Here is a 23,844-nt window from a genome sequence, read left to right as displayed (position 1 = left end):
AGATTTGTTGTTGGTTATTGATATTCAGTGGTTTTTACATTAACCACAGCAGCAGTTACTTTCCAGAACAAGTGGTTTGGTATAGTGTCCTGTGAACATGATCATGTATGTAGATAAAAGCTCACTTACCAGTTCATTAGGTACACCAGTGCAGTCCAATACAGCAGCCCGGCTATAAATTATAATGTTCAGTTTTTGTTGACACTATTTCTTGAGACCTGTTGATTCAATTCTCTATGGTCACTTTTGGTGGCATTTTTTTTGTCAACCCCCATTTTTACAGTGTTTTTAACACAGAAAACTGTTCTTTACGAGTAAGACAATACAATATATGAAATTAGAATAGCCAATATGTGGGATAAAATGTTTAACCCATTAATTGATTGACATGTCTACGCATACACAGACAAATACAAGTCAATGACTAAATGTAAGTTGAAGGGTTGTCTACGTTAGTAATGTTGAAAAAAAAAAATTAAATTGAGATAGATTGACACACACAAACATGTTTATTTTTTCATCTGTGATTTATACAGTCAAAGAAAAAGGCATTCGCAGCAGGATGAACATCTAAAGTGGAGCTGCCATGACAATAAACACTCACTGAATCTCGACTACTGTAGCTGTGCACTCTATGGATTTATATTTGTAAAAAGTGACTCAATTTACTTTTACGTAAATTATGTAGAGGCATTTTCTATTGTTTGAACTACAACGCCGCATTTCTGTATTGCATTTCTGATGTTTTTCAACATTTTGATGCACTGCATTAGGTTTAACATTGAATTTAAACAAGCAATGAAGCAAATATGTGTGAATTTGTAAACATATCAACTTCCGGTAAATCAGACTTCTGTCTTCAGACTTTTGTCTGGAGTCTCAGTGGTTGTGAAGCTCATTGGCAGATGATTCGACTCAGGTGTGCCGTGCTGCTCCGATGAGGCTGATTGTCAGCATAGAGTTTAAAAAGCCTCACTGCTCAGAGCAGTGAGCTGCTTTGTGGGTCAGACAGGAGCTTTTGCATTCTGCACCGTTTTGCTGTTGTTTTGCTGTTTTGCTGTTTTGCTGTTTTGCTTGGCCTTCATGGCGCCCTTGTATTTTTGCATTAACCTCCTTGTTGGACTCTTGTTGTCAGGAAGCTGCGTTAGACCATCTGTTGCTTTTCCACCCAAACATTACCCGCAACATGCTTCACTTCAAACACCTCAGAGCACAGGGGGATCCAAACACACTGCGCATGAGCAACAAAAGGCTCCAGCTGAGAAACCAGAGCACGTGAATACCATCAGAGTGGTCTGCCACCCAGACTCGCTGGAGATTGTTATCAAAGCCGACATGTTTGGAGTTGGAGCTCCTGTTAATGGTGATGAGATACGCCTTGGAGTGGAGCTCAATGACTTCTGCAGAGCTGCAGTGTCTTCAGAAGATGAGTACAGAATCACTGTTGGACTGGGGGACTGCGGCACCCAACACTGGGTAACAGTGAATTTACTATAATTCAGACATTTATTGTGAATTATAACTTCTAGCTCTAAACATATCTACTGTCCACAGATGTATGAATCCGTTCTGGCCTACACAAACCTCCTCATATACTCTCCTGAGGCCTCTCCGGAGGGGGTGATTCGAATGGATGAGGCTGTAATTCCAATTGAGTGTTATTACGAAAGGTCTGTCTGCCTTTTTTAAAGCTGGTCTTTAAAGTTCTGTGAGCAATGGCTTTTATTAAATGCTTGTGTTTCTTAGGAAGTACAGTTTGTCCAGTTCTTCACTCTCGCCCACCTGGATCCCCTACATGTCTACCCAAGCTGCAGTGGAAACCTTGAACTTTGACTTGAGAATTATGACAAGTGGGTTTCGTTCACTTATCTTGTATTCTAGGTTTTTTTTTTTTTTTGGGTCTGTCTGTGCTTACTACTCCTTTGTGTGCAGATGACTGGCACTATGAAAGAAGCTCTAACGTGTTTCACCTTGGTGAGCCCATCGGCATCGAAGCCTCCGTCCGACTTGGACATCACATGGGGCTCAGAGTGTTTGTGAGCAGCTGCGTGGCCACACTTCACCCAGACATACACTCTGCTCCCAGATACGTCTTCATCGAAAATGGGTGAGAACTTGAAACACTTGAAGGCTGTATACAAAGTTTGTTTACAGGTCTTGAGGTATTGCTGCATATGTAAAAGTTGTGTAAAGAGCTTTTCTTCTCATAGGTGCTTGGTTGATTCCCAGCTTCCAGGTTCAAAGTCCCACTTCTTATCCAGGACACAGGATGACAAGCTCCACTTGGTCATTGATGCCTTCAGGTTTCATGATGAGGACAGAGGAGAGGTGAGGCTGGACTTGAACTGGCTTAAGTCATAATTGCAGTTTTATTCCACACTTGCTTTGCCCTTTCTTACAGCTCTACATCACATGCCACATGAATGCTGTACCAATAAATGACGCAGAGGCACCAAATAAGGCATGCACTTCTGTAAATGGAAGGTAAGTGTTGGTCAGTATGAAGTGTCAATTTAAACAAAATGAGTAAACGGGAATGTGTGTGCTGAGAAATGACTATCCTTTTCAGATGGAAGTCAGCTGACAGTAATGACTACTTGTGTGTGCAATGTCAAAGCCAAAATGAAGTTGGCCAAAGCCCCAGTAAGCCCAGCAGCCCTGGCAAGTTTGGTCCACGTGGGTTTGGGAAGCCAGACAAAACTGAGTCCTTCTGGAGGAGCGGGCTGAAGACCAATAAAAGTAGGGTTTCTTATAGAAACTAGACATCTTGTGATGCATGGGATTCATAACCAGTTTTATATCATTCAGTTTGTTTTTCACCATTAAATGTCAGGCTTCACACATGACTTGTAACTCTAAAGCTGTACCATGCTTGCCTTAGTATGGGAACAGGAGGCAAGAGTGGGTCCCATGCTAGTCTTGCCAGTTGAGAAGAAAAGTGGACCTCTACCTGAGGAAGAGCTTCCTCCCGTTCTCAGTAAAATCAGCAGACCTGCACTGTATGGCAGCCAGTGGAGAGGTGGAATAAACGACAGAAGGGGTGGTAAAAGAAACTTTAAATCATAAGAATGAGACCATTTGCTTTGCCAATTTGGAGCCTTGTGAGGAAGATTTTGACCATAAAGAATTTTCTGCTCAGCAAAGATCTTAATCCTAAATGGGTTTTATCCCAGATCTGGAGAAGAGACTGCTTCCTGGTCCATCTACACCAGACCAGGTGGGGGTTCAGACTTTTGCTTCTGAAGACCTCAAAAGTGGAACAGATCTAGAAGGTAAAGTGTGAACATAGCAATTTTTTAAAATAACTTGACTTTATTTTATTTTTATAAACTAGTTTCTCTAATTACAGACGGAGATGACAAAAGTGAAGTTGCTGCACCTCAAAAGTCGGCTCCTGAGGTCACCTTGAAATCAAAGATGGCAGCGTTGGACAATAACGGCACAGCAGCCCTCGGTGACGTCAGCCCCACTGCTCGGTTCACGCTGGATGAAACTATAGTGTCAAATGCAACTGCTACAGAATCTGACCTTTCAGATACAAATGACCCAAAGAGATAATAAACAATTAAAACTGAACTGTTTGCTTTTTGATTTAACTGCACATCGGACATGACGCAACAGTCTGTAATGGCAGTCTACAGGTAAACAAGTCTGCAGTATAAACTTGTTGCTCCTAGCAGGTGAAGTTGATGATCCAGTAGGGTTGTAAAACAAATTGGTCAGGTCCATAAAGTCTTCCTGTTGTATACTTACTGCTAAAACTCTATACTGTGAATGTGGAACATAACTTTTAGACCTCAATCCAACTGCAACATTTAAATGCCACTACCAAATGAAACTTCAGAGATGGTACTTTTTGTTTTTTCCAGCAAAGTTGCTTGTTTCCACTTAAAAACACCATATTTAGTATTCACATCTGCTTTGAGTATACTTCAGCGTGATAATGCTACATACTAAAAACCTGCCCAGAATTAGTATTTATTTGGGAGACACCTAATAGTGCAGCTACAGCAATACTGTCGGTTATGAGAGCAGCTACTGTAGATAGAAGTGTTCACCAGAGCCCATGACTACAAAAACTCAATTTAGCAAGAAATGTGGTTCAGTAAAAACAATGTCTAAGATCTAAAGGCAGGTGCATTGTTTAGTCTAAATACTAACTTTCCTGTTTCTATCTGCTGTCCAGAGGAAACAAAATATTGCTCATCACTGCTAAATGGGAATACAAACATGCAGCTATCTTTAATCATATTTGTCTCATCAGAGAAAATGTTTTTGCACTTGATGTGGCAACAATCCTGACTGTGATTCAAGTAAATTCAAGTCAGTAAATTATGTCTACAGTACAGCTGTAAGAAGTGTCTCCAAATCCATTCATTTTGCATATCTAGGATTGTAAATCACAAAACAAAGTTTACTTCTGGGGGGAAATGTATCCAACTTTTTACTGAATATGTACAGTAATGTCACAATAAGATTTCTGTCAGTGAAATAAAACATTTTTCAGAGGAAGTGCAGAATGGAAGTGGGAACTTCACTGTCCATTAAAAAACAAAAAAAAATTAAAAAACAAAAATCATGTCTCAGATTGACCAAATATTGCAACATTTACTGTGATGATCATTTACTATAAGATTCATTAAGTATCTATTTCAATATTGACACTTAAGGAAGGAGCATCAGTGTAAATAGTGGATAGGCACCCATATTAGCTCTGGGCCAATCATATGCGTGTATCTCAGTGTGACAGCAGCCACATCAGTTAATGAGTAACTGCTTCCAGCTGACCTCTCCATGTGAGCTGATTGGTCTGAACTGGGAAGTATTTGAGATGCTGAGAAGATCATCTCCAGTGTTTGAATCTTCTGCAGTATAAACACAATGGTGGTCACAGGTCACTCTGCCTCTCTGGCACTGCTGATATCATTCGCTTTCTGTGTAGCAGATGCCATTCGGTCTTTGAAAGATGGACCTATGATCGATGCTGAAGGAAGGGAATTTAAATCTGCAACTTTAAGAACTGGTGCAGAAAACATCAACGACGGATCCACTGTCCGTGTGCACTGCACAGAGGTGTCCATGATCATCGTGGTGAAGGCTGACCTGTATAAAAACGGACGACTTGTGTCTCCTGGAGAGCTTTTTCTGGGAGAGGCCGAGCATTCACAGAGCAGCCGGTGTCGAGCTGTTGCTGCTGGTGATGCTGAATATGTCATTGAAGCTGGACTGCAAGACTGTGGCTCCAGATTAACTGTAAGCTGCTGATGCTTGACAGTGTCACAATGATGGATGTATCTGTTTGGACTTCCTGTAGGTGTTTTAATATGTTTTTATATTCCTCTCTAGATATCAGAGGACTCTGTGATCTACTCAAACAATCTGATCGTCTCACCAGCTGCCAGATACCATGGCATCATGAGGACGACCCATGCTGTAGTTCCTGTTTCCTGTCACTATAAAAGGTGAAATTGTGTCACTACCTTGCACAGTACGTTTTTACTGTTTTAGACTTCTTCATAATGGCTGACTTGATAACTTTCTGGGACAGGACACACTTTGTGAGCAGTCATGCTCAGCAGCCGCCACTGACCTTCTCCACCTCTGCAAAGTACTCAACAGAACACTCTGCTTTCTCTCTCAAGCTGATGACCGGTACGTGTGGACTCTTATGGCTTTTCTTTAAGTGTGCATGCAGTGATGTTTGTGTCTACATGTAGATGACTGGACAAGTGAGACGTTCTCCAGCGTCTTCTACCTCGGAGACCCCTTGCACCTCGAGGCATCTTACACTGGTCCTGAATCGGGACAAAGACGACTCTTCGTGGACAACTGTGTTGCCACTCTGTCACCTGACGCAACATCAATCCCCAGATACTATTTCATTGAAAACCACGGGTAAGAGTGGCTCAACTACCAAATTACTTTGGGATTTATTCCTGAGTATGAATGTCAAGATCACACAGATGTGGACCAAATGGCACACACACCTGTAACTGAACCACTGGCCTCTTCCATGCATGAGAAAATTATTTTTGTCAGGTGCCTCACTGATGCAAAAGATGGAGGATCAAACATACTGTTCCTACCAAGAACAAGGGGTTATTCACTTCAGCTGCAGCTCAATGCTTTCCAGTTTCACCAGGATCCAAGGAACTCAGTGAGACACTTATAAACCTGCATGATTTCAAATGTTTGGAAATGCTCCAAGGTTGTATAATGACATTTATTTGTGGTCTCCTCCTTTTTTGTTAGATATTTATCACCTGCCAGCTGAAAGCTACCTCTGAAATGTGGAGGAGCAGCCCCATCAACAAGGCCTGCAATTATGTACATTCAAGGTGATTTTTATTTTTTCTTTTGTTGCTTTTAGTGGATCATTTACAGACACATCTTAAAAATATAAATTCGGCCCTCTAATGTTGGTCATTGTGTCATTTCAAATCTAATATAGCACAGCTTAGTCTGCACTGTATGTATTTATGTGTTAACTGTTTACTACAGATGAAAAATGTCCAGCCCTGAAAAACAAATCTATTTTTAATTTAATGGTCATAATATTTGTTACAAAATTTAAGTTTTGTCAGTATAAAGACTAATTTGACAATCTCAATTACTGAAAAATACTTAACCTGTGAGAGCAAACATGAACTGCAGGTCCAATATTATGCCAAATCACAACTACAGTATGTCTACTGCAAGTATATTAAAGCAGATAGTCAAATTGTAAAGATTTTTATACCTGTTTATCTGTATACTTTTCTCAACAGATGGAAAAATGTGGATGGGAGTGATGATGTGTGTCAATGTTGTGACAGTACGTGTTATAGAAGTTGGAACGATGAGACAAATGTGAGACGTCCGCCCCCTGAAGGTATGCTGTAGATCCTAACTAGAGTTTCATAACCAGTGTAAACCTGAGGTATTTCTGTGCAAAAGTCCCAACAAACATTTGAATATGAACATTTTGATTTAATCTTTCAGATATCACAGCTTGTGGCACTGTAACTCTCGGCCCTTTGATGATTTTCCCCAGCAAGTAGGCAAAGAACAAACATCTGGGCAATAAACAGTCAATATTTCAATTATGTCATTTTTATTTTTTTTAATCAACCATCCTGTGTTAAGTCAGTGAATAAGTTTTGTGTCCTTTTCAATAGTTTTATTACATGATACAATGTAACAGCAAATCAATCTACAAGGACAATAAATCCTGTCTTTGTGAATATTTTATTATCTTCTGTTAACATACCTGTTAGCATAACTAAGAACACCGCAGTCTTTGCTTTTGTTTTGAAGGTTTTGCCGGAAATTGTAGTACGGTGGCGCTAGGTATTGTCTGCCTTGACGCTGTGGAGTTGACAGTTTACTTTAGTATATTTAGAATCATGAGTGTTCACTGCCCTCCAGTGGCCACAGTGAGGAACTGCAACACTACAGTAAATTGCTCAATTATACATCAGTATCGCTATTACTATAATACAACAAATGGGTTGGACCGGTTTACCCTCAGAAAACTGCTACAATGTAGGAGGCGATGTGACAATCAGAGGCAGGTAATGCCATCTGTATCTGTAAGTTAGGCTACTTTTTTGGTAGCGTACTTGCTAGCTAGTCTAATCATGCTGTACAATTAATACTGTAAAAATAAAAAAAGGCGAACAAAAACTGCTTAAAACTTGTAAAATGTTAACAAAGAGGAATCAACTTGCCTTAGTTTGGTCAAACTCAACCAGCGTATATTTACAAGTGCACTGCGCTCTTGTGGTCATAGTGAGTAACTACAGCTGCACGCTAGATACAATAGCATAAGGGCACTTCCTGTTGAAACATTCAAAATGAATTACTTAATACAGCCCGCTGTAAATGCGCACTTTGGCCACCAGAGGGCAGTGTATGCTCGTGATGACATTATAAACGCTCTTATGGCAACAATACACCGCTGGGGCTCCTGGTGTCACTTGGTATCTGACTAACTAAATCTAGCAGCTAAACTGGAACTTGCAGGGGCTTATAAACGCAACTGGGAAGCTAAAACAGATGTAAAATGAGCTTGTCTCGATTGACTGATGCTGGGATGAACTTCGGTGGGTTAAACTGGCTTTCACAGCAGAAAAGGGGTCTTAAAACAATATTAGAAGTAGAAGCTATTAGAAGTACCAACAATACCGATGTTACGGTGGTTGTTTGAAAATGGTGTTCATATCTGTACAATCGATCAATATGTACTACTCTTAATGGTTCATTATCAATGTAAAATGTCGTGTTGCAGTTCTTCGCTGTGACCACTGGAGGGCAGTGAACCCTCATGATTTTACCTCAACTGTAAAGTGCACTGGTGAAGGCAGACACTATATAAAAAAAAATACATTTTAAAAAAGACTTCCGGTGACAACTTCCAAAATAAAAGCGAAAACACAGAATTTGTCATAACATTTGACAGGCAGCAATGACTATTTAAGCTTTGTAAAACAAACTATGTTTATGACAGCTAAACTGAAGGTTGCAGAATAGACTAGAAATATGTTTTTTACATTGACAGCTTCTAAATATGAATATGTTTTGCAAAGCGGGGAAGAAACTGGTAAATAGTCTGCCAGCTATAAAATGAAGGCCAAATCACAATGATGTAAGACATGAATTTGTTCTGCAAAAAGTTGACACTTAAAGTCTTGCAGTAAATTCTTTCATTTGCCAACTGAGGAGTCTTACAAGCATCCCATGTGCCTTGAATTACTAATGTGATCATAGCACTATCCCTCTATAAAATGATTGTTTCTATTAACAGCCTAATAACTAATTAATAAATAAACAAATAAATAGAGGAGTAACTGGTTAGTGTTTCCAAATGCATAAAACTAGGAAAACATGGTGGGAAGCATCACAAAGACATACAGAGTTTATGAACTTGTTTATTTAAGGAAAAACAGCAAATATTCATATTTCTTTTGGCGCAGAAATCACAAATAACATCCTGTGGAGTGTTTTTGAAGGACAGATCCTAAAATTAATATTCATGATTACGTTTCAGTTTTTAACTTATCTTAAAAGCAAAGAAAAAAATCTCTTCCAGAGCATGGAAGTTGGCCCAGTACCATCACACTCTCAGACAAGGTATGTAGTAATAATAATAATAATGATGTAGTCTTCAGCAGGTAAAAGCTTTATAGATTTTATAGGCTTTTTGTGATATCTGTTAAATCCTATTATTTTTATTTAATATTTTCTTACACAGCAGAGTTTAAGCAAAGAAATGTTCAATATTAAGTAGATTAGCATATTTAAAAGAAGTGATAATGAGCCCATACTTACCAGTTAAGACTCTGCGTGTATTACTCGTGTAAAGCATTAATTCATTCATTTAAATCAAGGTTTTTGGCACCAAAAGCTATTGAGATGCTGATCACATTGAGCAAAACTAGTGGAAAGAAATGTGCTGCACACTCAATACTATTAACTATGATTTCTTAGAAAGGTATTCCTCAAGATCATACTGAATGACTGGCTGCCATTAGTGAAAAATGCTTTAAGAATTGCTGTGGGCTCATTTGTTTTACTCGGTGACAGACAATTAGAGCTCATTACGTGTGCACACAGAACACAGGTCAACGGAAATTAAAATTACAGCAGTGGTACTTACAGCTTTTAACTAACCTGTTACTGGTAGAGATTCTCCTTCATGTAAGAAGTTAAATTCAAATGATCAAGTGAGGACAGCTGATGAAACAAACAGGATTAAGTGGTAATTTTACAAGCACATAGTCATTAGTTTATCACAAACCTCCCAACAAACATTTAATTGTGTATGTATGGCTGTAGGTGACAGACTGTTAATGGTGTCTGTACGTGGGACTGTAACAAATGACTTGACTTTTGACCAAGCCATCAATATTCAATATTTGAGACAGTAACCTGCAGTGGACTGTAGGACTAGTTCATATCAATAGCTTCTAAAGGAACATAGTTTTATTTAATAGCTCTAAACTTTCAGTATAAAGTTATTAAATGAAAACGGAGCTTCCTGATGCTCTCACCAATCAAAAATGGAGGATACAGGTTCAATAGCACATAAGAGCTTAACAGTATAATTCACATGAGCTTAACATGCCTGAAGAAAATGCACAAACAAGGGCCTTCACCAAACTTGCTGCAAGTTTGGGGACATTGAGATCCAACAGCGTATAAGCTGTGAGGGCCCCTGGTAATGAATGAGAAGACAGAAAATGGTGAGACTTGCCTCAGGCTGAAACAGGGCTACACTGAGACAGGGCCTCAGCCAGTCCCTCATGGCATTGCTACAGGGAGAAGAGAAATCTGGGTTTTAGCACTACAGCCACCAGCGACCCGGAAGTTATGCAGCTGTACAATGTACTCAGTGGCTAGTCCGCCTGTGCCACGTACACAGCATCAATATACTGCTTATAGCCAGAAGAAAACATTTACCAACATTTTTAATTTCAACAAACAAGTAGTTTACAACTGGAGTACAAACCTGCTGTGACGTCTCTTTTCCCACTAACGTCCCGCAAAGAAGAGTCTTACATTTTTGCCACATTTTATTACAATACAGTTTTACAACAATACATATACCACTTTCATTTAGTAATTCATCTATTTACGGTTGAGGGAGTATTTCCTCATTAAAACTATGAACATAAAACAGAATGGATGCATAAACAGTTGTTTGAAGCCCTCACCAAACAAAGTTGGGGACACAAAGTCCAACAGCACTACATGCTGTGAAGGCCTCACTGTTTAGCTTAGAACAGAAATGTATTTACAGAAAAACTTGCCTTGATAAAGGGTGGGTACTGCCCATGTAACTCCAGCGCCTTCACAACACTACGAACCATATCTACTACACTTCTATATACCTAAATGAAACATGAGAAGGAAAAAAGCCACAAAACAGAGATGGTTTGAAAAAACAGTTCATAGTCTTGGTTAGGTATAGTGTAAATATTTCCCATGCGCTCTGTGATGCTTCTATAGCTCTTTTGTTTCCTGTTTATTCAGTGTCTCTTCCTCATAGCTCAGTAGTAGAATAAACAGTACGTCGTGGTACTAGCAAACCAATACTGGTGTGTCTACTAGCAGCTGAGGACATTAGAAAAGGGTTGAGTGTCCAAACCTATTGAAGACAGGAAGGCAGGCTTCAGTAGCGGCCTCCAGGAGACATGACAGGAGGTCTCATACCCATGGGTGGCCGTGGAGGGGCTCCCTGGTAGCCTGGGGGAACCACAGGAGGGGCCTGTCCGTATGGAGGCATCCCTCCTGGCATGTAGCCTGGTATCCCCTGGGGTGGACCACCATACTGGCCTGCGAGAACACAGGTTTGTTGGCTTTTTATTCAATATACAAGACAACACCATATCCATTAAATTTAGGTTTCATTATAATGAACGACAGACTTTGGCTGACGTGAGGCGTTTGTTTTTCAGACACTTCTGTATTTGCACCCCAGTCATAACTACAACGTAGATGTTGACGTGAAGTCGTAATTACTAGAATTTTGAAATGACATGAACGCAGCACTAGACACTGCGGTGCTTTGAGCTAAATGTTAACAGCAGCATGCTAACATGCTCACAATGACAATGCTAACATGCTGACTTAGCAGGTATAATGTTTACCACGTTCACCATCTTAGTTTAGCATATTAACATTCATGAAGAAAAGCTCAGATAATGATTTATATAATAATGACAGCTCTGGTTAACAGACCAGCAAAGTGTGTAAAATGTAAAGAATTTATTGGAACCAGAGGCAGGCGGTGTATACCAGGTATGGGATGCCTCATGCCGGGCTGCTGAGAAGCCATCATGCCACCCACGGGACCCACTGACGGGGCAGCAGCAGTGGTGGTCTGGCCTTGGCGGGGAATACTGCGCTGGTATCTAGGCAACTGAGCCCGCAACTCTTCCTACAGGACACAGAAAGCAAACAAGGAAGAAGAATTTGAAATTCTGTAGCTCAACCATAAGAAATAAACAAGAAAATGAATAAATGTTTTGAAAGTTGACTTTTTCTATGTTTAACAAACTTTTTGCTCAAAATGCTACTTACTGTAAAAACTATAAAGAGAAAGTTGCAACTGGACTACTCACCAGTGAGATATCCTCATCAGGGTGGATCAACTTACTGGTTGCACTGGAGGTGGTGAGGGTGGCGGGCTTACTAGTCACAGTAGAGGGAGGTTTGGAGACCGTACTGCTGCCAGCATTGGGGCTGGCCACAGCTACGGTGGCCTGAGTGTAGGCCGGGAATGTGGGCTTTGAGGGATCAGAGGAGGTCGAGGGGGGAAGGTGGGGGGACCCTGACACTGTCTGCTGACTCTGAGGGGTGAGAGAGGAAATCACGTTAGAGAGACTCCACTGAAAGGCATTCAAATTTCACGGGGGGGGGGGGGGACATTTAGTCATACTTTGAGGTTTCTCCCATTATTAAAGTTTATATTTAGTCCATTTAAAGCCTGGACTGTCTCTGCAATCGTAATGTTTCCATCTTCTCTTTCACTTTCTTTACTGGGTCAATTCACCCAAATCAGAAAAACATACTTTCTGACTTTATCCTTAGTGATAACAAAGCAGTAGTTTTGCTTTTATGTGCTGTGATTTTGCAATATCATAAAGTAAGTCTCTTCATTTGTGGGGCTCTAAGAATTGAAAAATTACATTTAAAAAATTAAACAGTAACATGTCTTTCCAGATACTTTATGATCGATAAATATTGTATTTGCTTCTTCACTACAAAGATCACTGACTTTTACTGCCTTATCGTTGACTACAGTTCGATAGCATCTTTTTAGGAGAGAACACTGTCTATAAATAACATACAATCAATTAAAAAAAATGTACCAACAAAACGTGCAAGAGTTTGCAGTATTTTTGCAGTAGATTAGAGCAGTAGCCTCTAAGCCTGAGAGGTGAAACCCAGGGCAAAAAAAGTCTGAAGATCACTCACTGCTGCTTGCAAAGAGAATTACTATGAACGCACAGTAATAACTGAAAGCGACCTAGATGACCACATCAACGTCTCTCTTCTGTCCTCTGGATTTTGGCTGATGGACAGTGCGAAGGTGGTGTTTAGAGAGATTTTAGTGAGAGACTCTGAGTAAAACCCTAAAAGTGAGGGTGAGTCCCCCACATCCCCCGTGGAAAATTACGCCCTTGCCTCAGTATATAAGGCTTTAACTATGCCATGCCGTGCTGTGCTTATTTGTATTCCCACTGCATAATGACATGTTAATGCCAAGTGTATAAACAGGGTCTTAGTTATCTCTTTAACATGTTAACACCACTGTTACACACACGGGAGACTAACCCTACAAAGTATGACCAAAGTAAAACCTTTTTCGTCAAGCCTGCAAGAAAACAAATCCAAAATAGCATGCTGTGCTACATTGCTCTACAGCAGTTCAGAAATAAGAAGCCCACTTTACAAATCTGCATAGCACTCCATTTTTTGATTTTGTTGAGGTTATTAAGCAAACACTTTCTGTAGCATTGTATAAATGCAGATTTGTAGCAAAAGAAAAAGCAAACAAAGGCATGTTACAAAACATTTTCTGCCCAATAGTATTAATCTGCCCAAGTGCACCACAGGCAAACTATACACAATTGTGTGCATGCCAATTGTAAAGCAGCAGGTTGTCAGAGTAGAGCAGGCAGACAGCTGCATACTTGTGATGCGATAGGGAACAGAGCTTTAGGGGAGGCGGACTGAGAGTCTGCACTTGATGAGCCTGCACTTGTACTTGTACTTGCAACACGACTGCCCATCTGTAGCACAGGAAAAGAGTAAAGAATAAAATAATTCTTCAGTTAAAGAAATTGCTGGGTAAAGATTCTTTTATATCAGTCTGTTTGAGCACAGAGAGCTACTCAAACATCTCTTGGTGGTAACGTTCTGCCCTGTCAGAGTGCTGAGGGACATGAAAAGTGGTAAATGGTGTCAAAGACTGTACCTGTCCAGCAATGGGGAAGAGAGGCTTTGTGACATCAGGCTGGGCTGAGGGGGCAGTGGCAGCAGGAACAGCAGGTCGAGTCAGCATGTTTGCAGCAGGGGGGACCTGAGCCATGTGTGTGATGCCTGGACGGTGGCCCACAGGAGGAGGCATGCCTGACACCAGCAGAACAAATTAATTATATAAGGGAACAAGTCACCACAGACATGTCACAACACATTTACAAACTTTAATAAAAAAAACTGTCAATAATTCACATCAAGGCAATGATGTGGAGGTAAGAGCTTTCTGAAGGTGTACACTGGCAAGGCATTACCTGGTGGCACACCTGGCATCATTGGAGGCATCCCTGGACCTGGAGGCATCATCCCACCCATTGGTATCATCCTAAATACATGAAGAAAAATATTTGATGTTTAAAACACAAGATATAATGCAGATGGGATTATTTGATAATGACAGTCTTGAATAATAATACGAAGCATTTACCCTGGAGGCATTCCTGGCAGTACAGGGGGCATTCCTGGCATCATCGGTGGCACACCTGGCATCATTGGGGGAATTCCTAAAACAAAGAGATTCATTTTTACAAACTCAAGTGTGTTACCAGTCAAAAATTGTTTATATAATTTATATTTTGCATTATGCTTCAATTGACATCAATATTCCTATTTCAACATCACATAAACAGTACCTGAATTTATAAATGGCTATTTAAAGTTCACTGTTTCCCACCTGAGTAGCTGCCCGGGGGTATCCCTGGAGCACCAGAGCCAGGAGGCATGCCAGGCTGGGTCATAGGGGGGATGTAGCCCGCCTGGGGCTGGCCTACAGCAGGCTGCTGGAAGGAGGGACCAGGCTCCTCATCCTCATCGTACTCATCAGAGTCATCCTGGTTCTGCTTCTTCTTTTGAGTCTCTGAAAATAAAGAAGAGCATAATAAGTCTCTATGATAGACCATAACAAGACTGTACATGAATGGTATTTTGGAGCCAATACCTTGGTTCTTTTGTTCTAGCACTCTTCTTCTCTCTTCCATGTCTTTTTCAGGAATACCCTCCATGCCATATATCTCCAACTCAATATCTGTTCTTCCAGGTATTGCATTAGGAACTCCATCAATGGTCTCTTTATGTACCTTCATAGAAGTGATACGGTGAGGTGATTATTATATAATATATTTATACAATCAAGTGATTTCATGAAGATGGTTTGTATTATTGTGTCTCACCTGCATACAGTGGATTGCAAGCCCAGGGCCAGTGTACAGCTTTTTATGACAGATGTGGCACTTGAAATGTTTGGCCTTCTGATGTTGAATGAGAATCTTTTCATCATCAAAATCTCTGTTACAGTACCTGAGATTACGGTTTAGGAAACTCTTACTCTGAAAAACTCGATCATTGCAATGGTGTTTCACAGCTGAACGTGTCGTGCATTTGCATGCACAAAAACACCTTGCTAATAAGAACAACACACCACAGGATATCAAATCATCGTCATCATCATCAACATCGCCTGTATTTAATATCCTGTCATAGTATTTTCTTCAAAACTGGTCATTCAATTTAAGCAACACTGACAGCAAGTTCACAATATGTCATGCAGGCTAACATAACGCTACAAACTGTGAGCCTGCTAACCATACACACTTATTATTATTATTATTATTATTATTATCATAACAAACTCAGGTTTATTTACAGTTTGCGGTTAACGTTAGCTTACCAAACAGAGGACAACAACGTTATAAAACCAAATGTAAGATGTGGAAAAGGATACCAGCACCAAGGCTTCATTTGCTTTTTCTTCTTTCTCCCCATTATTTCTGTACTGTCCGTTCACTGCCTGTTAATCCAGTAAAATAGAGCAGCTAACATACCAACCAGAACGGAAATGAAGAAACTGAAGATGGCGTCAGGTCTCCAGCACCCAACAAAGCTCAAGGCGCCCTCTGGTGGTCAAAAACTATTGTTTATTTGTCTGTTTAATAAAAAAATACCATGTACTGGACCATTCACTTGTACTAGCTTTTACTGCTATTAGATGGACCTCGACATCTACCCATACTTTCACTACCATTACCATGTATTTTTCAACCATCCAGCTTAACCATTGCAAGTTAAAGCACTTGGATGTAGAGGCATACAACTAACATGATATTGTCACAGCCATCTTTAACGACGAAAAAACACTTTCAGGTACAATTAGTATAATATGATAATATAATATGATAATAAATGTTTGGCTTCAGTGATGGAACGTTTGGACTAGGAACCAACATAGAAATGAATATTATAGTCGGACATTATTGAGAACGTACACAGATGACAGAGGATGATACGCATGCGCACAACGCAAATAAACGAGAACTGGGATACCGTTTACGCTCCTGCAGCTGGTGCATAGGCGTTTTTACAGTTTTAATATCAGCCAGATATCCCAACGTCCATAATACCTACTACCAACATAGCACAGCCAAACTATAGAAACACGTCCTTGTTATCTTCCATTTTATCCGGCTGCTAGCTCGCTCCGTGCAGCAGGAGGATCATGTTTACCTCCCAAACCTCGTCCTTCCAAGATTCAATTGACGTGGAAGAGAGAGATGACTTTGACAACGAGGAAATTGCTGGTTACAGCCAGAAAATTCAGTTGAACTGCTACTACACAATCTATCTTTATCAAGGCACAAGGTAATGGTCGATATTACTCGTCCCAGTTTCTATTTTAGTTTATTTTGTAATTATCAGCTTTTACTATTGGTTTATGTATTGTTGTTCACAGTAGCTACCCCTTATCCTACAGGACATCACTCTATCACTATTCGTTTTTTCCTAAATACAACCAGGTCCCTGGTGTGTAATGTGTGTTTCTTTATGTATTACTGTTTTGTTTATTATGCAGTCAATGATTCTTGCCTTAAGGTACCCCTCAGTTTTTGTAGTCCCTTATTGTTCCTGAGCCTGCCGACAGTGACACTCATGCAGGTAAAACCAGATTTATACTAAAAACTAACCAGGTGATGAGTAAACTGTCAATTGTCTTAGATCTGAGGCTTCTGGGGAAAATGTGGCATGGAACCAGAGACGAGCAGACTCAACAACCAGTCAGGATGACTTTAGGTAACAAAGGAGCCAGCCGCCTGCCTTGTCCTTGCTTTCAGTGGTCGTTTCTCGTTCACTTTCACTGTTGTGCATTGGTGTATCCACGGGCTACCACAGGGAATCCAATCAACATGGAATCAGTGCTGTTTTCATTCATGATTTTGTTCTGATTGGTCATTGCTGTGCTGCTGAGTTACATGGCCTTTAGGGCTGTCCCAATCTGAATGGGTCTCCACTTCAATGTGTCAAGTGGAGTTGGCAAAAAGTGAGTCAAATTCCCAGACACTCAGGGGGGTGGCACAGTTGCAGCTATGTGACTCAGTTGTGTGTTGTGTTGATTGAGGCTAATGGTCATCAGCTTTCTCCATCTGTTCTCCATTGACTTGCGTGGCTTCCAAATTCCTCATTGCCTTCACTGGCTGCTTGTATCCATACTGACTGTCTGTCCTTCCCACAGCCTGACACTAATCGACAGCAGCCTGCCATCAGAGGCGGAACCTGAGCTGCGCACCTACATTTCAAGGAGGCTGAGCAAAGGAGCCCTGCTGGGAGGCATGGGCAACATCGCCACTGTGGAACTCAGGTAATAATTTTACATATTCCCTCACAATGTTATTCAGTAATGCTACATACAAAACAAAAGGGACACTCAATCAAGGCAGGTATCATACTGGATGTAGCCTGTTTGATTCCATCACAGAATTTGAATTAATTTAGCTGGAAATGAAGATGTGCACAAAATAAGTAAGTTGGTTATCAGAAATATGTTGATTATTTCCTCTTCCCAGTATCCCAGAGCAGGCAGTCGGCTGCTACTGCTGTCTCCTGGAGCAGGAAAGGTCTCCTGAGCAGCCTGATGCAGATGGAAATGGATATGTCATCTGCTTTATGGGCGGCTCTGAAAAAGGACTGAACCTATATCCTTTGTGCACAGTTGTCTATTGCAAAGTGTCCTCATGAAATCAAATTTAATTATAAGCATCGTCTAAGGTCCTCCAGCATTAATTGTATACATAATCTTTGCCATTACAAAATATTATTTCCTGCATTGTTGTATTGCTTCCACATTGTTGTAATTTTGTACAAAGAAACAGGAAAAAGTTCCAATTCTTTGACCCAATACACATTCAGATTAGAGCTTGATAAATACGTCCAAGGCCTGCATAGCAGCCTGCAAAGCCCAGAGGTATGAGAATGTAATTGCAGTGTAATGCTTTTAAGTTATATATTTTTCATTACATTATTAATGCAGTATTGATTTGTCTGTATGTCAGCTGCAGAACCTTGAGACGGAGGTGCGTCCCTATCTGAGCCAGTGGTACGAGGAGTCTGTGATGCACATTCATCGGGTGGTGCAGCTGGTACAGAGCAACATCAGCTTCTTGCTGCATGCTGTGAGTCATTGTCTAACCTCTAGAGTATTTCCAATAAAATAACTGCTGTTGGAGGATACAAAAAATAATGAGACTAAAAGCATCCACACACTTTGACCTGTGCAATGTTAATTTCCTAATTAAATAACAAAAATTAAAATGTGAATACATGTATTATGTCATTAAAAGAAAGCTAAATAATATGATAAGCAGAAAATCACCTCAACCTCTCCAGAACAATGCATTTCAGCCATTCAATTTTCTGTATACAGGCTCTGAGTCACACGCACGTTGTGGTCAATAATTCAGATGAGAGGACAAAGGCTGATGTGTCCAGGTGAGTAAGGTAACAAAAAAGCCTGCCTGTTTATTTCCAGGTAGTACAGTATATAATTAGTCATTTGTTTGTCAGCTGTTAAATGTCTATTGTATTCTGTAACAGATTCATCAAAGCAGCCAGTTTGCAGGGCCTGTCCCAACAAGACACTACAGCAGCTTCTCTGTGTAAGGCTATTTCAGAGGATACACACTCTGATCTGATCATAGACTGCTCCACTAGTCCACCCACACTCTCTAACACTGGTAAGTCATGCTCCATGACGTAGACTTGATGAGGAAAAATGATTTTGTATCTCTGTACTGTTTAAGAGTCTAACAAAGATGTTTTCTCCCCCAGTCAGTAATCGTTTCTGTGACGACTGGATTCAGGCATTTCTAAACGCCACAGAGCGTTGTAATCCTTTCCTGCTCAGACAGATTCTGGAGAACTTCAAACTTAAGGTGAGATAACATAGACTATACCAGGGCTTCTCAAGCTTTTTGGGGCTCTGGATCTGGTTTTCAGGTCCTAAAATTTCCATGACCCCAGCAGTTACAGTTTTGTAATTGTCTAGTTGCCATATGGATTTGAGTACAGCATACTTTGGTATTTTGTGTATAATTTTTGTATACCTATAGCATCACAGTCCTGCTGAATATTGGTATAATATAAAATACTTACATGCTTTAAATCAAAACAACAAACAAATACATCAGCCTTAAAAATCCCATGAGCCCACAAGATTGAGAAACCTTGGGCAATACCTCTCAGTTCCTCTTGGCAGACTCTTCCTTTCATCTTGATTTCTTCCCTTTTTTAACTTGTTTCCCTTTCCACCACCACTCTTACTCCGTAGGCCATCCAGGACATGAACAGCCTGAAGCGTTTTGTGCGACAGGCAGAGATGAGTCACTACGCCCTGTTTCGCTGCTGCCAGTTCATACAGGGCTGTGGAAATGGGGATGTGTTGCTGCAGAACGCCAGGTCGGAGCACAGCGACCTGCCTGAAGCCTGCAGCATCATCACTGTCCTGGAGGAGTTCCTCAAGGAACAATCCCAGGCCCAGGCCTGATTCCATTACAACACCACAACTCCAGATGGTGGGGCCTGGATACCTTGTCTGTTGCTGGTAAGACAGTCTGCTCTTCCAGCCACAAAGATAAACTAGTTCCATTCTAAACTCAGCACTACATCCTATGTTAAACATCAGTTTGCCAGACAAACATTTGGCAGATTCAGAGTTTAAATATGTTATAAAACATACGTTTCCTCTGCTGGCACTACTGCTGCATCTCAGCTAGAAGAGTAGTGTCCAGATCTGGAACATGTACTGTAAAACACTGACAACTTACACTCAGCTTGTCTCAACAAACTTGTCTTTTGCGGCTAATAATAGTTTATTGACTCTGTAACATCACTGCACTGATCTTAACAATTAAGGTTAGTTGTTAATTAGAGATGGTAGTTAAAATGAATTAACAGATAATGACCTATATTCCAAAAAACAAAATAAGTGTGCAGATCAGTTTAGATCTAGTTATAGAGTGGCACTTTTCAATTTCTGTGTGTGTATAACAATACAATGAACCAAACATTATTACTTGTGTTTTGCTAACTGACAATGATCACAACACAGAACTGATCCAAACTAAAGCTTCTACTCTTTAGAGTGGAATTATCTATTACTTAGTTGATGTCCAAATATTCTTTTATTGTTGTTTTGTATTTAATTTGATTGTACCAGTTTTCTTTTGAGAAGAAACATATTGAGAATGCACAAATCACTTTTATGCATTGCTTGTTACATAGGCCTTGTTTTTGCTTACATTTCAACCCAATACCTGCACTTCTATATTATTTTTGTCTGATGAATACTGCTACTTTATATACGTATGTCTATCAAGTGATACTAGATGTCAGTTTAATCGTTTAATCCTTCTCTGGGAATGCAGTGTTGTATAGTGTAATTTTTGGATATAATTTTCTGTTTACAATAATCTTCACCAGCTCGAGACTTTATGAGAAAAAACAAAACGGGCAGGCACTATGTGACCAGTCAATCACTACATCTACTACTAATTTGTTTAGTTTACAAGGTTCTGCAATATTAATACCCACAGAAAAAATATTCTAAAGAGAAGAAATTAAAATGTAGAATAAAAGTAAAAGTTTTATTTTCCTTTCATTGTATACCTGCAACAAGATACGTTTCTATATTCCATTAAACCCATAAAGGGTTTTAGAACCAAGCTCAAACCAATCCCATTCAAACCAGTCCAAAGTGTGTAAAACAGCAATATCAATGTTGGTTGTGTATACTATCAAACTGTGAAGCAGGTGACATGTAAATCAGTCATTTTATTATTGTAAACCATAATGTGACTGACCCACAGTGCGTATATGTGTAGATATTCCTGTACAGCGTGTTCTCTATAGTTATAAATGACTCTGTGGTTCTCGATCTTGTATAGAAGGAGCTGAAATAAATACCATAGTTGAACCTCTTTGTTGTGGTTGTGCATGTTGTCCAGCATATAAACGTTTAACTTGTTATATCTGTTTCATGAATACCTAATCTCTCAAACCTGTGAGAGAATTAAACACAAAGCTACAGATATTAGCAACAGTGTTCTGTGCAAAGGATTGTGTCTGAGTCAGAGGGGGCTGCTGCTACCCTCCAGTCTGTCACTTGACCTCATATTCTCCAGTAGAGTCCGTTCTCCAGCTGCTCCTCTACAACCAGAAACAAAACAGCTGACAGATTGAGACATACAGACGAGAAAGTGTTTGCAGCCGTTGCACGTGTGGCTTTTGCTACATAAATCACACTGTGTACATTTAAGCAACTGTGGCTGTCTTATAAGATTAAGTGAGAAAGCATGTTGACAAGGTGAAAAGTGACAATAACAACAAGAAAGATTTACCTTAAGTGTGATCAGACATCTTCCTCAAAAGAGAGCTTGGTACATCATAGATGTTCTCCGTGGGGTCTGAAATTGATTCTTTTTTTAAAACACCAAACAAAAATGTTTTTTAAATTATTTTGGTATAATCAAGTATGTAAAAACTAGCTGCTGGAAAAAAAAAACAATACAAAAAAACATGTAATCTCACCCGGAGGTTCAGAAGTCCTCCTGCAAGAGAGAGGAAAGTCATAGACGTCCTCGTCCATCTCTGTCGAAGCATTGCTCTCACATATCTCTAAAGAGACATAACACATGATAGGGCCAGTTTGGATATTTAACCATCATCAAATGTTAAATTAAAGTATATTTAAAATCATACTTTTTCTAAGTGGTAAAACGTCATAGTCTCCTTGACTTCCCTCTGCATGGCTCAACCCACTGGACCATTCAGGACTGTTGAGACTGTCACCTGAAAACAGAGTAGTTAGCGCCATGTAGCTGAAGTGCAACTGAAAAGAAAAAATCAAATGTAGGTGCAAATCTTTTTAAAGTTTACCATTGTGATTCTGGTAGTTAAAGGGTGGCGGTGTGTTTTGGTACGTGGCCCCCTCACTGTTCAGCTCCTCAGACAGGCAGAAGTGGGGGGAGATGCTCCTGATCTCTTGGTGGATGTGGCCTGTAGGGGCAGGGGCAGGGGCAGAGAGGGGCCGAGCATGCAGCAACTCCATCACACTGTCACTGTGTGAGCAGATGGGTGCGCTGCTGATCAGTTAAAGTCCAGTTGATCAAACATGGATTATTTTAGTTGTTTAGTAGTTCTTACTTACTGTCTGCTTTTGGAGTCTAAAACCCCAGAGATAGAAAGATGCATGGCTTGCCATAGGTGTTCTACCCACTCCTGTCTGAGAGCTGCGGTCTCTGCTGCCTGCACACACGCACACACATATATATACAGTGATCGGAGGCACAGCTAACCAGACTTGCCACACGCACAGCCTCCAGATTGACTATCTTTAATGAGAACACAGTCAAACCACAGTGGTGACTTACCAACACTTTTCTCTTTCCATTTGTCATGATGATCTCAAACATAAAGCGCTTACTGTCAGCTCTCTGGACCTCTCGCACCGACTGCACCTGGTCCCATTGGACGGACGGACGGACAGACAGACAGACACTTGACTAAATCAATCTGATGTTTCCTAACTAGGCATAAAGAGTGGTGGAGGAAGATCTTTTTGCTCAAGTAAGCATAGCAAAACCACAGAGAGAAATACTTAAGAGTGAAAGTCACGTATTCAAAACTTAAGTCAAAATACATTGGCATTAGCATCAAAATATACCCACAATGCAGAATGGCCATTTCAGAATAATAATATACCATACTATATTGTTGGATTATAATGATTGCTGCATGCATGTGTAAGCATTACTTTAACATTGCAGCTGGTAAAGATGGGGCTACTACTTTATATATTGTTGTCTAGCCTAGTCTATAACAATACACATAGTGTATTTGTTGATTGTATTGTTGTATTATTATTGTATATAAGTATAGAGTAGCATGAAATGTACAAGTATAGTTACCTCTATAATTATAAATACCTCTATAAAAAAATGCAAAAAAGTGCAGTAACTGAGTAGTTCTTCTTTCCAAGCAATTTCTCATATAAAAACTGTAATAAATGGTTGATGACTTACTGTGTAAATGTAGTAATAGCCTCGCAAATGTGACTGTGAAGAGAGCAAAGTCAACACAACTTCATTGAGATCTCAATTTCTACTAGTACTGTAAACATCCTTCAATGAATTATTATATAAGAGGTGCTAAGCAGGACATCGACAAGAAATTTGATATTGAGTCTGAATGTAATTCATTCATGTTTACACCACAGCAATTATGTACTTACAGCGCTGCCATTCTTCTTTGTGTAGAAGAACAAGGTTGTATTTTGAAGCCTGAACCAATATGTCACCCACCTTATTTTCTATAGCCAGAAAAAAAAAAGTAGCAACCAGTCACTTTTTAATATAAACATATACTCACAAAAAATAAAGGGATAGTTTGTAACTTACCATAGTATCTTTTCTTTTCTGCAGGAAGCCCTCCAACAACAACTTAGTCCCATCTATAGACATGTCAGCCCTCAGTGGTAATTTCACACTGTGGCTACCA

General features: G+C 40.1%; 4 protein-coding genes and 1 long non-coding RNA gene across 5 annotated transcripts; 3 read left to right on the top strand and 2 right to left on the bottom strand.

Annotated features, from left to right (window-relative positions):
* The first annotated feature begins 1,083 nt into the window (after window positions 1–1,083).
* Window positions 1,084–3,558, top strand: LOC139300219 (zona pellucida sperm-binding protein 3-like). Its single transcript, XM_070923237.1, has 10 exons — window positions 1,084–1,476; window positions 1,555–1,670; window positions 1,747–1,850; window positions 1,933–2,107; window positions 2,211–2,328; window positions 2,402–2,484; window positions 2,570–2,739; window positions 2,882–3,040; window positions 3,174–3,272; window positions 3,350–3,558. Exons 1-10 carry the CDS (start codon window positions 1,084–1,086, stop codon window positions 3,556–3,558), a joined length of 1,626 nt encoding a protein of 541 aa, XP_070779338.1.
* A 1,323-nt stretch (window positions 3,559–4,881) lies between these two features.
* On the top strand, window positions 4,882–7,040 carry LOC139300757 (zona pellucida sperm-binding protein 3-like). Its single transcript, XM_070923938.1, has 8 exons — window positions 4,882–5,253; window positions 5,347–5,462; window positions 5,549–5,652; window positions 5,718–5,895; window positions 6,040–6,157; window positions 6,253–6,338; window positions 6,768–6,871; window positions 6,982–7,040. Exons 1-8 carry the CDS (start codon window positions 4,882–4,884, stop codon window positions 7,038–7,040), a joined length of 1,137 nt encoding a protein of 378 aa, XP_070780039.1.
* Window positions 7,041–10,553: 3,513 nt separating this feature from the next.
* LOC139300326 (BUB3-interacting and GLEBS motif-containing protein ZNF207-like) lies at window positions 10,554–15,786 on the bottom strand. The gene is made up of 11 exons (XM_070923372.1): window positions 15,746–15,786; window positions 15,195–15,321; window positions 14,963–15,101; window positions 14,711–14,881; window positions 14,453–14,528; window positions 14,280–14,350; window positions 13,964–14,118; window positions 13,680–13,778; window positions 12,105–12,332; window positions 11,779–11,920; window positions 10,554–11,316 (listed from the first exon to the last, which is right to left on the bottom strand). Exons 1-11 carry the CDS (start codon window positions 15,784–15,786, stop codon window positions 11,153–11,155), a joined length of 1,413 nt encoding a protein of 470 aa, XP_070779473.1. The 3' UTR covers window positions 10,554–11,152.
* Window positions 15,787–16,401: 615 nt separating this feature from the next.
* c17h17orf75 (chromosome 17 C17orf75 homolog) lies at window positions 16,402–20,376 on the top strand. The gene is made up of 10 exons (XM_070923736.1): window positions 16,402–16,659; window positions 17,014–17,088; window positions 17,528–17,653; window positions 17,859–17,987; window positions 18,196–18,256; window positions 18,345–18,464; window positions 18,716–18,780; window positions 18,886–19,025; window positions 19,120–19,223; window positions 19,619–20,376. The coding sequence occupies exons 1-10, from the start codon at window positions 16,517–16,519 to the stop codon at window positions 19,832–19,834; spliced, it is 1,179 nt and encodes a 392-aa protein (XP_070779837.1). The 5' UTR covers window positions 16,402–16,516; the 3' UTR covers window positions 19,835–20,376.
* Window positions 20,377–20,925: 549 nt separating this feature from the next.
* On the bottom strand, window positions 20,926–21,958 carry LOC139300655 (uncharacterized). Its single transcript, XR_011598848.1, has 3 exons — window positions 21,877–21,958; window positions 21,687–21,764; window positions 20,926–21,495 (listed from the first exon to the last, which is right to left on the bottom strand). It is a non-coding gene; the product is annotated as an uncharacterized lncRNA (long non-coding RNA).
* Between the last annotated feature and the right edge of the window lie 1,886 nt (window positions 21,959–23,844).

The sequence above is a fragment of the Enoplosus armatus genome, chromosome 17, assembly GCF_043641665.1.
Source record: "Enoplosus armatus isolate fEnoArm2 chromosome 17, fEnoArm2.hap1, whole genome shotgun sequence".
Classification (NCBI taxonomy): domain Eukaryota; kingdom Metazoa; phylum Chordata; class Actinopteri; order Centrarchiformes; family Enoplosidae; genus Enoplosus; species Enoplosus armatus.
Note: the sequence above shows the minus strand (reverse complement) of the source record. Positions and strands in the feature narration are given on the sequence as shown.